Source organism: Pagrus pagrus (assembly GCF_965226575.1).
Source record: "Pagrus pagrus genome assembly, chromosome: 19".
NCBI lineage: Eukaryota > Metazoa > Chordata > Actinopteri > Spariformes > Sparidae > Pagrus > Pagrus pagrus.
This window is the reverse complement of record NC_140203.1, coordinates 12,096,071-12,113,669: the sequence shown is the minus strand read 5'-3', so window position 1 is coordinate 12,113,669 and position 17,599 is coordinate 12,096,071. Positions and strand designations below refer to the sequence as shown.

The following is a 17,599-nucleotide window of genomic DNA, read 5'->3' as shown; positions in this document are numbered from 1 at the left end:
TGTGTCTCGGCGACAGGAGCAGCTCGCTTTGTCCGATTTAATTACACGTACCTTCGCAACTGTTAACGCAATTAAACCGAGATCGGAATGAAATAAAATCAGATTTAATAATGTTAAACCTGAGATCAAATAAACCCATAAATCACAGCTGCTGAAAAACAAATGTACAGCATGAATATGCCGCTCATGACAGATGACGACAGCTTTTCTCCAAACTGCAATTTAGCGTACACGCTGTCTTTGTGAAAGCCTCGCTCAGCCCTTCCTTCATTGATCATCTTCATCGTCTCCCACATCGGCTCCTTATTGCAGGTATAAATCCTCATTTGCTTATGACTGATTGTGGTGACTACATGTTTACATATGCAGCGCTCGCTTTATTACACAGCCCAGGCATAGTTCATCACACACTGCTCTTTTTTTAATCACAGAGGAGTAATTGTTGGGGCCTTATTGCAATCTATATACCAGTGGGCGGGCTGGACATCATTAACTACCACTACGGCTTCACTGATGTATATTTTTAATCTATAAAGCTCCTTACTACCTTGGTTTGTATATATCAGACTGACAATAAAGTCAGCAGGTACTGTAATCTCCTTGTGATTACCCTGCTGCCTATGCAATATCTCCTTTGCCCTGAGGGAGCCGGACCTCCATTTGAGCTGTAATGGATCATCAAATTCAATAAAATGGCCAGTTCCACAGTCACTCATGGGCAGAGCTAAGCACAGTCTTGAGGGAGGCAAATATGTCGTGGCGTTGACCGTGACGGCCTCCAGATGGCGCTGAGTGCACCCAAAGAGAGAAGAGGCCAAATTCTCTGCTTCAAAAAAAAATGCACATTCTCTCAAAACAGGTGGTTTGGACACAGGTCTGCACAATCACAAGAGGAAGAGAAGAGCTAAAGCAGCGCGTTCACACGCATGCTTTCAATGTCACTGCCCTCCAGCCTTGTCCTCAGTGCATCATTACACCATATGAAGAGCTATATATAGCTGCATGGGGAAGCTCGGTGGAACAGCTGCAAGTCAAGAGGAGCAAACGCAGCTAACTGCCACGCACATACGCACCAACCGTCATAATTTACATTCAGGATGTTTAGTCAGTCTATTGAAAAGCATAAAAGACCCAATTATCCTCTATGCCAGCACTGAGTCGACATAACTTAAAGGGTAACTCCACCAGTTTTACATGTTAAATATGTTTACAGGTCTTAGGGAGTACTACTGCATATGTGACAAAGGAGGATAAAGCATTTTGTGGCTCCAGAGGAAGCTGAGTGTAATCTGATTACTTGCCTCTAGTGACGTCACACTGAAAAAACTGATTCTGACCACTTTTAAATGTTTTAATCTATTTTTTTGTTAAAGAGATCTTAATGTGAATAATTAAGATCTGCCTTTTTTCCGCCTTCAATATATACAGATAATAGTCTCTGTCATTGGCTTGGTTTATTAAATACAACAGACTTCCCAGCATGCATTGTTCGACAGTTAAACTGTCATTAAACTCTTCTTTGGAAGACAGCTAGCTTTATTTACAGCGTTTAATTAAACCATTAAATTGATGTGAATATACACAATTAATTTTAATACAATGAACATACTTTCTACTCAAAAAATAATTACCCTGCAATTACTATTGCACTCAACTTAAAAAATAAAACATCGGTCAACTTAATAAATATATCTAGTGTTAGATAAATGTATTTTGTGCACCCACTTTACATTAAAAAAGAAATTAAGTAAGTCAACACAGCATTTTTTCAGTGCACACAGTGGAGTTGCCTTGTGGGTAATGTAGGCACCAGGTATGGCATGGAATAAAAAGGTGGCATCTCTGGCTCTGCTGTATCAGTTATGGTCATTTGTTTTTAAACTGTGCATAATGAGTCCAACAGTGTTACAGATGTGCAATGCAAAACTCGGCGCCTACATTACCCACAATGCGACTTAGCCACTGAGTGACATCACCGGAGGCAATTTCTCAGATTACATCCAGCTTTCTCTGCAGCCACAAAAGGCTTTATACTACTTTTTTCACGTATGCAGTACTACTCTCCAAGACCTTTGAACACACTTTAATTTACGTTAAGTTACCCTTTAATTTACTTTTACATATAGACACGACTAAGAGGTTTTAAGGCAAAGACAGACTGGCTAATTGTTTGACTGACTGATAAACTGTATGTATTTCACCATGTTACATTTTCACTTCGCAGCCCTGCACGGATTAAATAAGGCTGTGAAATGAAGCAGTCATCAGAATTTATTTCCCTCTTGTGTTAATAATTCTGTTTATATTGTTATTGTATAGTTTTATGAGATGTGTGTATACTGATTGGAGCTGATGTGTGTACAAAAAACATGGCTCCCTTTAGACCCCTCGTAAAAACGGCAGCTATGGCCAAACGGCTGCTGGGAATCATCACGTTTTTTTTTCTCGTATCATTGTCTCTCTTTTTCTATCCAACAGAATTAGTGGTTGGAGACTATTGAGATTTCAGCTGAAATTATTGTGTGCTGATAAAAAAAAATGACTCACCTTTGTGCTCTCAATTAATCCTTTACTGTGATTACAAAGCAAAACCCCAAAAACGCTAGTGAGCGATCTAAGCCGTTTAATAATGTGTAGAGAGGGAGAATTCAGCTGGGTAAACAAGAATAAATGATAAACATACAAGCAATCAGTCTAACCAGTAAGTAATTTGCGACAATTATGACCTAAGAGCTATTATAACTGCAATAAAGTGCAATTAAATGCAAGCGAGGGAAAAGCAGAACTACAAAAAGAGCATCAAACTGGAGGCTGACGCAGCTGGGAGATTGATGCTCCCTGTCCTTTTACAAAGGGCATTTTTCTGCACAGTAAGCGGGTGTGAGTGTGTGGACACACTGGGCTCATCGCATCCTCGGGGACAGTTGTGCAGTCGGCAAGCGCGTGCATACATGTGTGCGTGTGTGTGTGTGTGAGAGAGAGAGAGAGAGAGAGAGAGCAGTGGACAGAGATGTGAGGCAGCTGTGTGTGCTGGGCTGTATGAGTACAGGTATTAATAAATGAAGAGGAGTGATGGCTGAGACTCGCCTCAGGGCTGACAGTACTGGAGAGAGAGAGAGAGAGAGAGAGAGAGAGAGGAGACAGTGGGGGGGGAGTTGAGAGAAAGAAGAGTGAGAGGAGGAAGAAAGGAGGAAGAGCAGAGGAGAAGAAGATGGAGACAGAGTGAGCACTGGAGGTGGAAAAATGAAGGAGATGCATGAGACGAAAAGGGAGAACAGGGGGATAGAGAGGAGATCAGGAGGACGAGGAAAGAAAGGATACAGTGTAAAATGAGGAGTGAGAGCGAGACGAGTGAGAGAGGAAGAGGAGGAGGTGAATAATTCAGTGCCACGCACTGCAATTGCTGCACACATATCGATGAGATCAGAGTTTTAATGGGTGGCTACTGAGCACAATTTTATGGTGAAATCAATCAGGGAGGGTAGAGCCGGAGAACACACAGCAACGTCACTGTACGTGTGTGTGTGTGTGTGTGTGTGTGTGTGTCCATTTCATTTGGCTTTACACGCACAGTATGTGCTGAAGCTTATACGACAGCATTAACGGCGCACATTCACGCCATCACATGTGTACAAACGCGTACATGTACGGCAGGCTGTACGTGCATGTTTGAGCGCCACTGAGTGAAAGAGATTCCTGTGACAACATGTGTCTTTTCACCCCATCACGACGCCACCAGCCAGCCAGGCAGCCAGCAGGGGAGCTGGTTAATGTCCGACATGCATCATGGACTTGACACACAAGCATCTGTGTGTACGATCACATGCACATAAAATAACAACGGTTATCTTGATTGTCGGCACGCTCTCATGTCTAACCCAGTGGGGAAAAAAATAAAACAAGATTAGATGAGAGGAGAAAGAAAGCGAAGCACAAAGCGTCTGTTTCCTCTGTTAGAGGCATCAAAGGGATGCCTGTGTTTTGATATCATTAGCTACAATCATATACACCAAGCAGGCGTGATAACATTTTCTTAGATTCTCTCAAATCTGAGGGATTAATCTTGTTAATCTGTACCTTAAATTCTCTCTCTGCCACCACGGCAGCACTATTATGAGTTATCTCCATCCTTCTGGCTGCCTAACCCTTCCTACACGATCTCAGCACATCCCTTGGAAACAGTACACGCTGCTCTGCTGCTCTGGGTGCATGTGGACCGACGTCAAGGAGGATGTTTACCCTCTTGTAAGCTCTTATGAGCAGCATGTACACACACGCTCTATAAGTCCTTCCACTGCACTGGCACAGCAAGTTTACGCCACACAAACAAATCCAGCCAAACCACCGAACATGCATAATACTCTCAGGCTTATGCAGGTGTGTGCATATGGTCCTGCATGCACACACAAGTATTAACACGGGCATAAGGGGGGATGTAGTCAGCTTGATGTATTATTCAGTGGCCCCAAGTGGGAGGCTTTAGCCAGTGTTGCTATCACAATGTTTGTGCTCAAACACTGCTCCGACAATTAATATGGACTCACGATGAAAAAAGGTGTCATGCTGAAGGGCATCAGTCGCTACACTTTCTATGAGCACGAGAAGCTTGGAAAATATTTCAGTCTATTGCAACTGGAAGTCCAGAGAGCGACTGTGAACACACTCAGGAAATAAGTTGAAACACACAAGTTTATGTCGAAGTTCCCCTTAACTTAAGATGTATTGGCTGAATTAATTTAATTTAATTCAATTAAATCAGACTTTATCTAAATAACTCACATTTACTCCACATGATAGAAAAACTTTGCTTTAAATGTGACACTTCTCATCAAACTTATTTAATGTCATTAGATGAAAAAATCACATATAATTAAAATACTTAAAGGTAAGTAAGGGGTTTTTGACCAATAGTAGCACTGTAGAGCAATGTTTTCTGATCCCTTTATTTGTGCATGTTGGTGAATACGTGGTTGATGAAAGACGCGTTCTTGCCACATGTTTTTAAGTCTAGAGGACCACAGAATGTGTTTTTGCAAGTAACGCTGAATGTGATCATGACTTTTCACAAACAAACTACAAGGGCACCTTTAAAGTCAGCTTTATAGGTATAATTATCTTTGTTCTAGTGTACTCTGTCAGCAGGGTATTCCCACACAAATGTTGCCAAGTGGAAATGCTTGAGTCACTAACTTCGGTAAGAAAATCAGTGCGAGCTTCTACAGGCTTTCAAACTCGTATCTGTGGTCCTAATTAAACAAGAGGAAAAGGATCTGCTGGTAGGCTTTAGCTGTAATGTATCACCATCCTTGCTATTGATCCATGTGGGGTTGTTTTCTTCTTTCTCTCAGTGATTTTACCTGGTAATATTAGAAATCAAGGCAAATAGTGCATCATGTTTTTGTCTCTAGGGAGGCCCAAGACACGCGAAGAACAACATGTTTCAAAGGACTAAATGCAAGTACTTCGGCAATACAAATAATTGCCAAGGATGCTTATGGATGAAAGAGAGGCACTTATTATCTTAAAAGGGAAATAAATGGCTTTAATAACTCCGTCAATAGTGGAAAAAAACATGACAACACATCAGATACTGTTTCATGTAGCACATAATATTTTTATGTCTCTCAGTATATGTAGTCAATCATTAAGCCACTACATGGACAGAAGCTGCTGTATTTAAATACTGTGGATACAATGGCTTCACACTAAAAGTCTTGTTATGACTGATAGAGTTACGTACATACAATTTACCGTAATAGTAACATTCATCAATGATTTCAAAAGTGGTGCTTTTATTGTTATTTTTTCCTACTCACATATTTTCAGTGTCATTTACGTAATAATAAAAAAAATAATTTAAGTTCTATTTTCAATACATTTACTATTTATTACTGATAGCTTTTACAAGCCAATTGCCAATTTCTGGCATGCCTGAATCTTAATGTAGGATGTCCAATTGAGCTCCATTCAAGTCTGCAGAAGAAGTTGATTGCATCGAATGGGTCATCTTCTCCTTAACGGTTCCAGCAACAAATATTTACTGGATGAAGTACTGGAAAACACAGTGAAAACACTACGTATACTCATAGATATCATTGAATGTCATTGAAAAAACCCTGTTTCTAAAACCTTGAGTTCCACATCTCAAACTCTTAACTTTTATTCAAGCCTTTTTCTTTGTAAACCAGTTGGTATTTAAGTCAGTCCACCATTCATTCAGCCAGTAACTCATTTAATCTTATCCATCTGTCTGCCAGTCGGTCAATATTTTCCTTGTCAGTCACTTACTGGTGAAATAATCAGCTGGCCTCAAAGTTAACCAGAGGATTATCAAATCCCTGATTTATTTAAAGGTTAAATGTCATAATTTTGTGTTATTTTAAATCTATCCAACTGTTAATGCATTAGCATTTGAATAAAGATGAAGAACAAAGGCCACATGAAGTAAAAGCATGTGACTTTCTTTCTCTCGCTAATTGCAACTGGGAGTTCAACATTTTTTTTTAAGCCCCTTAAAGCAAATTTAACCAAACATACCAATATGAGCAAAATTAGGTCAGAAGATTTCTTTCATATTAGGGAGCACTCCTTCCTCCCCTGCATACATCCGTTTGTTACGTTATTTTAATTATAAAAACAAATAAAAATAAACATCAGTAGATTTATCGCACAATGCAGTACAATGTGGAGATTAGAGGGAATGCTTGTCGTATTTGTTTGTTTGCTGTTTTTTTTTTTATTTCTGGAGATTCTGTGACCTTGTGATGTGGCCTAACACCAAATGTTTGTTGCCTAGGAGATGGCTAATATCTCAATGTCATTGGTCCCCGAGGAGAGGAGAGGAGAGGAGAGGAGAGGAGAGGTCAGGTGAGGATTTCTGCCATTTTTAAATAGCAGCTTAAACAGACAGTGCAACTTGTGTTGTGTTTCATGGGGAAGTACCAGAGGACAGCTCTGTTACACTGTCAAATAAGAACATTAGCTATGCATGAGTATATGGTCATTAATGCGAGTGAAAGCACCTAGATTAGCAAATATACCGTGTGCTGCTGTACTTGGCATGCACCAAATTGACTGATCTAATGAGGGAGACAGACTCTAATACATCCATTGAGCCGTCTATAGTGATGATTAATTTACGACCCCCCACCTTCTCTGATCCCCACCTCCCCACCACACACACCGAGCCTCCTCCCTGCTCTTCCTTCTCCCTCACACACACACTCTCTCTCGCACGCTCCCCTCAGCGTCTGATGCAATCCGTTACCAACCCAGAGTGCTTTCCTCCCATTCAGACACAAAGAGAGCATGAGTGTTGTGCTGAGAGAGGAGTTGGGGGGTGGGGGGGGGGGGGGGGGGGGCGGAGGGTGGTGTGGCAGAGGAGGGTGTCCTGGATGTGCCAATCCTCGCCGTGCCCCCGGGGACACATACGGGATAAACACCAGATAAGCCTGACAAAGGCGGCAGCGCCAAGGCACAGGAGTTGGCACGGGTATGGGGGCATGGCATGGATATTAGCTCCGAAGCGCCCCCTGTTGGGGATAAATGGCACAGTGTGGGAGTGAAGAAGAGACAAAGGAGCCTGGTTACAGCTGAGGCAGGAGGTCAGTGTATGCCTAACTGAGCAATGTTCCCTCATGGCATGAAAACACTGACGGAAAGGGATCTGCAGGGGTTCTTACAGCTCGCACTGTCAAGTGTGGGGCAACACTGCTATTCTGGGAACAAGGGAAAGTGTGTGTGTGTGTGTGGGCATTTAGGACAGTGTGTGTGCTGGGAGCAAGCAGTGGAGACATGTGGAACGAGAGCAAAAACGTCATGGCTCATTAACACCATGTGATACATGCAACAGCCGCATGAAATCCAGTGCAGACATCTACATGAGATTTGTATTTGTTTTGCGTCTGCGTGTTTAAGAATGTCTCTTCTTCCTTCTCTCTGTCTCTCCTTCCAGGATGTTCAATAATTCACAGACAGTGTGAGTCGGGATTGGCTCAGCAGGGGGCGTACCAGCTGACAATATATTCATACAGAGCTGTCAAAATGAAGAGGAATGGAGATCCTGTAAATCTCTGCACTCACTCAAACACCGAGTGTCATGTCAGAGAAACTCAACGTATATTTGTGTACACGCTGTACAGTACGCACACACACACCCAAACACACACTCAGGACCCAGTGTCTTCACACCTTCCTACCTCCCACACAATTGTTATTAACCGATCGTTCAGTGACTCGCACCATTTTGCTACTTGTTCAACGTTTTCTTCTTTTCTTTTTCTCTTTAAAGCAAAGTCTGAGCCTTTTTTAATTGGATAATTAATGAACAATAGTCACTTGTCAAACAGGAGAATGCACCAAAGAAACGCAACCTCAGAAAAGTAAAAGACATCCATGGTAATTATAAGTGGGGTCATGGAGGATGGGGGCTAACAATGGGAGGATAAAGTGCTCGTATGTTGACAAGACAATTAAACACACCACAAACACTAGACTTTAAAACTTGCTGAATTGCATATTCCAATGATTAACACTGAAATGTCATGTCATGTCAATCTATCACCTGTGGGTGATATGTCATAAGTGTTGTCTTTTCCTGGTTTTAAAGGCTGCATTATAGTAAAGTGATACCAGACTGTTCTACTTGTTCTAATACTTGTCTTTACCCACTTCATCATTATATTCACATTACAGATGATTATTTATGATAAATCTCATTGTCTCAATGTACCAACAGTCATCCCTACAATACTGTGGCAACATCGATATCGAGGTATTTGGTAAAAAAAATATTGTGTAATTTTATTGCCTCGTCCGAGCATTTATGGAGCGCTGTTGAGGAAATTGTATAATATCCGGATATATACAGTATATTGTGTAGCGCTATATAACCTAAAAATATCGCAATATTATTTCAAAGGCCACATCGGCCTCCCTTACTTCCTTGTCGAATGTTGCTTTAAAAAACAAGCGTCCATTACTGATGCTAACGACAGTAGCATTAAATAACATTGAACAAGTTGTCCACAGGCAACCAACAGAGACGGGGGAGGTCTGATTTTTCACGTCACGTTACATTCTGCTCACACATGGCCAATAAAAAAAGTGATTAATACATGTAATTTGCTACAAATAGTTATATAGAGCTCCTTTATACTTGTGTTGAAACAACAGGGAAATTAGGAACAACCCTAGTTCACAGGACGTGTATACACTCCAATTTAACTAAGCTAATTTGCAAACTACTAAAGAAAACGTGTTAACTATTGGAGGGATTGAACAACTCTAACCTACTTTAACCTCATTACAAAAATCTCCCAAAAGTGTTCATCTGGGTTGAGATCTGAAGGCCATAACAAATGATTCACATCCTTCCCACTCACATCAAACCATTCAGTGACCAGCTTGTGTCTCTGTATGGAAGCATCTGAATTCATTATGTTTCTACACTCCTTTTTTTCAGGTGTATTTACTTTAATCTCTCACCTGTGGGTGGTAAGCTTTACCTTGAGGGTGCTTCTAGGTACAAAAAGTTCCTCAAAACACTTTATATGCGGCGCCAGTGACAAACGCTCTTTAAATGTCACACTGTGCGCCTCGCGGAAGGACTTCCACCTGCTGCTCTAAAGTGCCTGAGTTTGCTACAGCACGCTGCACTTGTGTCAGCAACTTTCCAGTGCAAAGAGTTTCCTGTGCGTCTGTTTAATTTGCACCGCCGTTTGAATGACAATGCAATTTACAGCTTTCCAGTTCAAGAACTACAGAGTAAATATGAATAGAGGGATGATTTCTGTGCTTGCTGCCTCAAAGCAAGATTTCTAAAAATGAGCCATTTGACAGCTAAGTGGTTTCCAAGGAGCCGTTTACTTGGATACTTAGCATTTGAGCACGGAGTATGTTTGAGATGTGAGGAATGTTGCATCGTCACCAGCAGGAGAAGCTGGAGTGGGCAGACCGAGAGCTTGCGAGAGGGAACTACAATGGCTGAAGCAACAAGTTGAGCTACTGTCATCACACCCACCCCTCTTTTTACTCTGTTTCAGTCTGTCTCCCACATTGCCTGCACACTCACACAGCGTGACACTGACACACACACACAAACACACAAAATACCAGCCTCCCCTTGCCCAGAGAGAGCTGCGAGAGCTCGACTCAGCTCGGCTCTCACCTCTCACCGCCATTCACAGCCCCGGTTTTTTTTAATAGTCTCACACCACGAGCCAGCCGCTGGAACATCAAGGAGAGGGGGCTCGACAAATACTGAATCACATAAAAGCCATTCACACTGGCCGGCTGTGTCACACTCACAGGCGCATGATCACACACATGGACTTCTGTGGTGTGTATTTCTCACTGCCTAACATATGTGAAACCTGCTGAGAAAGCCCGATGACAGTGGCTCAATGAAGCATGTGTGTGTGTGTGTGTGATGAAAGTTCTGCCTACCTGTTGGCCAAAGACTTTTCTTCCAGTTCATGTGGCTTGAAGAACCACTTCCCAATCCTCACAAACCCTTTATCCATCAAACATCTGCAGCAGCAGGGAGAAGAAGAAGAAGGAAGGAGAAAGAAAGTCAGTCATTACACGTCTTTATCAACATCTTCTCTCTCATTATATACAAGACAGTGATTGAACGTGTTTGAAAGACGTGTTTTCTTTTTTGAAAAACAAAAAAATTGCACCATTTATCATAGCCAGAAACCATAAAAGTAGAAAATGTAGTCGAATTTTTGTATTTCGGAGGGTCCTTTAACCAAATCCTGTAAAAAACATCAGGGAAGCTTTGAATCACTATAGCCACTACATAATCAGACACAATGTAATTCAAAGTGCTTTACAAAGACACAGAAATGCAATAAAAATAAGACATTAAACAAGAAACTGTTAAAATTGCATTTAAGAGACAATACAAACAAAAAGCAGAAATAAATGGTTACAGATAAAAATGCTTTCAAAGAGAGGAGAGTGTAGAAAATGAAAATAAAAGCATATGATACGTGACATGGCGATTTCTGAGGCCGTAGCTTTCGGTGGTGTTGTGTAGGATTATATCACACAGCTGTCCATTCCTCAATTCAAGACCTAAGTTATGAAATGTTTTGCTTATATGTGCAGAAGCTGTTCTACGTGTTTGTATAATATGCAGCGTAAGTTGTGTAAGTTCAATCACTGGAGCAGAAATAAGACACAGGAGCTGCAAACAGTTTACGCATCACAGCTGCAGCAGGGGCCGTCCCTCTGCTCCTGCAGACATGTGGAGTTTATGACAGGTGCACAGGAAAAGGAAAGGTAATCTTCTTGCTAATCTGCTTTCCCCTAAGTGGTGTGCCCTCTTACACATAGCTTTCCAAAAACCTTTCCTTTCATCACATCAAAATCTGATCACATCAAACAGTTCGGTCGTCGTGCTCCCTATTTGGCTGTCCCGCCATCTGTGCGCGTCTTCGCCTCGTTTCGGCCTCCTTTCACAGACAAAACTCGGCGCTCTCGCAACTTTGACTCGTCTCTGTGAGCAGGTGCCAGTGAATTCCCTGCTGGACCCTCTGACCCGGGTCGAGGAATTACAAAATTATTTTATGGCCCTCTCTCAACGCAGCCAGGCCGAGCTACTCAAAGCTTTTCAGCCTGCAGCTCTACCATCTTTGGTGCATTCTTTATTATCGTGCTTGGTTATCTGACCGAGGCTGCTTATCGAACATAAGAGCTCTCTATTTCTTGGAAACAAGAACTTTTACAAAAACATCAACCAACAAATTGTATTTAATGTGGATGAGCCGTATTGTAGCCGATACTCAAACTGCTTAAAAAGGTCAGTAATGGCCCCAATACGAGTTCAGTGAATTAGATCAGTGCACGGTCACTACACGGGAGCCCTATCAAAGAATACATTGTGGGGGAGTCACTACATTACACGCACGGAGCAACAAGCTGTGAGTGGATGCTGAAAAAAACCTGCAGGTCCCTCAACAGTTGAATTGTTGATTGACTGATACAACCGACTTTTCTGTTGTTACAATGTAATACTCTTCTACCACCACAACTTTGGCTCTTAAAGGCCAATTTTGCTTCTTCTAGGTTGCTTTTTAGCCACATAGGGTATCAAAACAAGCCGCAAACACGACATTTACATATTACAACTGTACAAAGTTTGTTTTGGCACAAATGTAAGCATGTTACATATCCAGAAGACACACAGCATTATTTGCATCCAGCTAGAGTTTCCTCTCCTTTTAGAGTTGCTTTGGTTTCCACTGACTAAGGCTTTGAGGATAAATGTATGCCTATAGAAAACACTGCTGCAGTGGGCTCCTGTTAGTCAAACCTTAGCCCGAGTGTCAGACGGCCCACCTGCGCGGTCAGTCTGGTGACCATGAGACTTCAACCAACCACAAAACTCCTCATGTGCTGTTATTCCAGTCTTATTCTGAGAAATGTTCAAATTAATTACCCATACGACAGAGCTCTCCTAGCTTGCAAGCCTTAATTGGTATCATGAGGAAATCTTGACTCTAGACCTTCTTAACATTTGTCTTTCATAAGTGTTTTTTTTTTTTTTTTGTGCTTCATTTATTTAAATATTCATAACTGCCCTATTTGTAATTGTTTGATGGAGACTTGATTAATTCAAATTGAATCGTAAATAATGACAACAATAATAACAGTCAGTGACAGAGGTCAACTTCATCTGTTCGATATGAAAGCGAGAGTGGAAGTGATCCCCCCCCCTTGTTGAAATAGTGAGCTATAAAAGGAGTTAGCTTCAAGGTAATAGGAAGGTTAATTCAGCCTGCCCCCTATGATGATCACTGATGCTTAACTTAATAGAGAGCAAATATGTGCTGCTTCATTTAACAGATGGCTCTGACTCAGAAAGGAGAGCTTTGGGTACTTGAGCAAGTGATTCAGCGCTCAGATTATAATTTCATTAAGGTGAAGCTGCTGCGAGAAATCTAAAGATGTCTACTGGAGCGACATGAAGTTTGTTGTTTGTTTGGTGAATTTGGGGATTTTTTAAAAATATCCCTTTCTATACACAATATTCAGGCTCCCTGAATCAAACACGCATCAAAAGTACACAATATACTCCCAGTTATTGTGATTTTATTACTATTTCACATGTATAAATACTATATAAACACTACAGTACTATATAAAAATGTACTAATTAGTTTATACCACTCTATTATGCAGACAAAAGGGTATTCTTTAATATTAAGTTGAATATTTGTCAATAACTTCTGTTATTAGCACAACTTTATTATTACAACTGTACTTTACTATATTGTTATTCATTATCTGCTTACAGACACAAGAGGAGTCAGTTACATTAACACACCTCTACGTGCTTACAACTACATTATAGTGTGTTATAAACCCTTTACTATAGTGTATGTTTACATGCTGCTTTTAAATAAATGGGTTCAACTAAAGTGTAGAGTGAAAACAGTGTGTTAAATTAATATAATATATTATAATGATTAAAACAATTTAATATAGAACGTGACTCGATGTTTGGGGCCGATGCTGATACAGATATTGGCAGCAAAAATTTCCGATGTGAATATAGCCGGTATTGATATATTTTATATAGGCAGGATATTTTACTGTTTAACTATAAACTATATCGTCTAAGATGACATCAGAGCAAAGAGTAAACATCACTGGAGATTTAAACTACCCCCCGAGCATCTTTTTTCTGAAATATAATCCATTAAAATAATTTCAGGCGCAGATCTGACAACATATGCGCCAATACCAATTTATCTGTAGTATGCCAATATTTATGTTTATTTGAAAATGACTTTTAAGTAGCAAAAATGTGCAAATGAAGTAACTGTGTGTGTATGCTTCTACTGTTGGAACAGTTAGTAGTTAGTGCTTCTGATGATCGTTTTACCTTTCCAGCAGGTTGTGTATGGCCTTAAACAGGAGGGTCCTGCACTCGTAGGACAGCCCGCACTCCCACAGCCCCTCCTCAGCCACTGAAAGAGAGGGAAAATAATCATCAAATGATACGTCTCAACATTTTTATTATCTCTCGGTAGTAAAAAAAGAAATAGCGATGATATTTTCCGTGACAGCGAAACATCTGCACACACCAGCTTGATGATAATAAACAACACATTTAACTACATGTGTTCGTGGCTCGCTCTGTCAAAACATGCTGCATGTGCTGATGAGAAAACCTGTACATCATATCAGAAATTACACAGAAGATCTGTTCACATGCATGTGTGTGTGTGTGTGCGCAGAGGGTGCTCGGCTGTACAGCTGTCAGGTTGGCTGCAGCGACAGCCCAGTCAAACCCCATGCAGTTGTCAACCTCAGTTAGGCGGAGAGTGAGAGTGTGGCTGTATCTGCGCAGGCGGACGCACACATGCTTGCGTGCTCAGGTTTGTACATGCACACCGAGGATAAAAACTCAACCCGTTTTTCTGCCTGTGAAATCCAAGCAGCCGAGGACAAACGTGGTCAAATCGGCTGCACTCGGCCTCTGACATGTCAGCAGCAGCTTCACATGTGTCAAATGTGATTTCTTTAACCCCCCGCGACCCTTCACCGGCACCAACCCCCATCGATGTCCTCCCAAAATAAGAACACACACACACACACACACACACAGGGGCCAGTTAACAGTGTTTCTCTTTGTTCTTTGCCATATACCTGCAGGGCTCCTGGAAGAACTGGAGGCTTGTGGGTGGGTGTTGTGTTTGCTTATAGGGTGGTGGCAAACAAACCAAGCATCACAGAAATACACAAGAAAAAAGGAATGAGAGACAGAGGCAGATCGCCTGGGGGATGGGTGGCACAAACCCCAGTGGAGGTTTTCTCTTTCCTCCTCTTACTCCTCGTCCTTTCTCCTCCCTGGTTTCCTCCTTTCTCTTTCTCTGTTTTGCTTTGTTGATATTTCCCTCCTCATTTTTTTCCCTCCTCTTCTTCTTCTTCTTCTTCTTCATACCACAGTGAATGAAATTTCCTTACTCGCCAGAATTACCCTGTAACCATGGAAACGCTGGCGGTGAGAACATGGCGCCCTGGCATTCAATTTCAACACAGGTCCCTCCCGCCCCTCACCCTCCTCCTTCTCCTCCTTCCTCTGTTCTATTGCTTCCAACACCCCTCCACCACCACCACCACCACCTCCACCTCCTCCTCCTCCTCCTCCTCCTCCCCCCCTTCCCTCATTTACTCCTGCTTCAGGGCTCAGACAGGAAGCTCGCTCTAGCCAGCTCCTCTACAGAGGAGGGAGATAGAGCGAGCACCACGAGCAGAATGCCAAGTCTCCAGCAAATCCAGCTCATTAGCTCTCACTGTCTCTACATCTCCCCCTCTCTCTCTCTCTCTCACTTCTTACTGCTTTCCCCACCCAGTCCGCCACGACCCATCTTCATTTACTCCAGTCATGACCAGCTCCACCGCAGGCTCTTGACCCCTATTAGTCCAAAACTGTGAATCCCCCATCCTCCCGACATTCCCGCCCAAAAAGCGGACAGCACACACCCCAGAGACAGGGATCTTAAAGGAAACTTTTCTACATGTGTTCTTCTAATTCATGCGTCGGCATTTGTAGCCGCTAAAAGAGAACAACTACAGCTGCAGCAATCGATCATTTGAAGGTCACATTGATAATATTTTCATGCAAACAAGTCATTCTTCAAAAAATACTACATCTAGATTATTAGATTTGTGAATGAATAATTTTAAATATGTTTGTAAGGTTTCTAAAATGTAGGAATAGCTGAGTTCTACGGTAGACAAAGCGTCCTGCGTGCTATACTGCCCTTGAGCTAGCTAGCATCAGTATGTTGGCTAGCATTATCAACCTTAACATTCGCCAGCTAGCATCAGCAACATTAGCTAGCTAGCATTAGCAGTGTTAGCTCACTGGTAGGCTAACGGCTATGCGGCCAGCACACTGTACTGCCCTAACGTGAGCTATCTAGCTTCAGTAACAACAGTGTCGGCTAGCATTAGCAACCTTAACGTTTGCTGGCTAGCATCAGCAACATTAGCTGGCTGGCATTAGCTCAGACGTAGGCTAATGGTTATGCAGCCAGCATACTGTAGCGCCCTAATGTGAGCTAGCTAGCATCATCGGTACCAAGCATTAACAGCGTTAACGTTTGCTAGCTAGCATTAGCACAGTAGCTCGCACTAGCAACAGGAGCTTGTGCAGAAAATGGCAACCACTTGAGGGGGCAGATGATTCGAACAACAGCGATGTTTTTTTTCAAATGAGTGTGAGTAATTTTTAAGGCAAAAAAGTCAAAAATCTGTTTCCAGCTTCTTAAATGTGAATATTTTCTAGTTTCTTCACTGCTCTCTGACAGTATATTAAATATCTTTGGTCTGTGGACACATTTCAGGATGTCTTCTTGGGCTTTGGGAAACAATGATCAACATTTTTCACCATTTTCAGATTATTTTACGGACAAAACAACTAATGGATTAGTAGAGACAATAATTAAAAGATTAATAGACAATGACTAATCATTAGACGCCTGGGAAACATGCGATCCACATTAGACGCTCCTGTTTATATTGTAGCTGTCGGCGAGCCAGCTCACTGCACCATATCAACACATGGTGTAACAAATCACTCGTACAAGCATGCAAGGTCAGGCATCCACACAGGCATGCACGCACAACCCCACACAAGCATTATAAATATAGAAAATGGAGTGTGAAATAAACAATGATCTGATACATTAAAGCAGCGGTGTCCCGTGGGGGTGTGTGTGACGTGCACACTCAGGGAAAATGACACGAAACTCTCATTTCCCCAACAGTCAGTCAGTGAGCAGCATGTTTTGAGTTTTTACTGCCTGTTAATCAGAGGAGGAACACAAATGGCCCAAGGGAGAAGTGCACTGTAGACACTAAATGCACAGCTAAGTGCAATAGGGCTTTAAAGCATCACGATCCGTCATCTATCACAGCCTGAGACACAGGGAAGTGCATCGTGCCTGAACGATCTTAAAGGAGCTGGATGTAATCAGCCTCGATTGGATTAAACTGAAAGCTCATCTTTTTTTCACTGATTTCTTTCCGATAATTGGCCAGATTTTTTTTCTTTTTAAAAAAAGAAGCAGATCCTTTTGAAAAAAAGGATTTCAAGTCCCCCACGGAGCAAAGAGTCATGTTTGTTTCCAAGAATAGAAATGAAGGAAAAAATGGGAGAAGGCACAAATGGGTTGAGTGATTACGCACCAGACTCGTGTTAACAATCAAGCTCAGGTTGCACATAACGATTATTTTCATTGTTGATTAATCTGTAAACTGTTCTTTCATCTATAAAATGACAGAAAATGGTAAAAAATCAGTGATCAGTGTTTCCTGAAGTCCCAGGTGACGTCCACGTGTGTCTTATCTCGTTCACAACCCAAATATAATTCAGTTTACTGTCATCGAAGAATAAAAAAAACCCCAGAAAATATTCACGTGTAGGAACAAACGGGGCTGCATATCAGCAAGGTAGCTCCTAATTGGTGCTAACTAGTGCTAGTTAGCTCTTGTTAATCATTAATCTAGTGGTCAGGACTGCGAGCTCGGAGTACCAGGGGAGTGTTGGGCTTGGGCTAGCTGTTAGCATGCTAAC

At 41.8% G+C, this 17,599-nt stretch overlaps 1 protein-coding gene across 3 annotated transcripts in view; it reads right to left on the bottom strand.

Moving 5' to 3' along the window:
* The window catches only part of LOC311249020 (mediator of RNA polymerase II transcription subunit 13-like), an 83,934-nt gene that overhangs the window by 18,463 nt on the left and 47,872 nt on the right, over positions 1–17,599 (bottom strand). For all 3 annotated transcript variants that reach the window (XM_084339681.1, XM_084339682.1, XM_084339683.1), the window contains exons 3-4: positions 13,898–13,982; positions 10,447–10,530 (exon numbers count right to left, since the gene is read on the bottom strand). In XM_084339681.1, the coding sequence (XP_084195807.1) occupies positions 10,447–10,530; positions 13,898–13,982 (169 nt within the window). The remainder of the gene's footprint in view (positions 1–10,446; positions 10,531–13,897; positions 13,983–17,599) is intronic.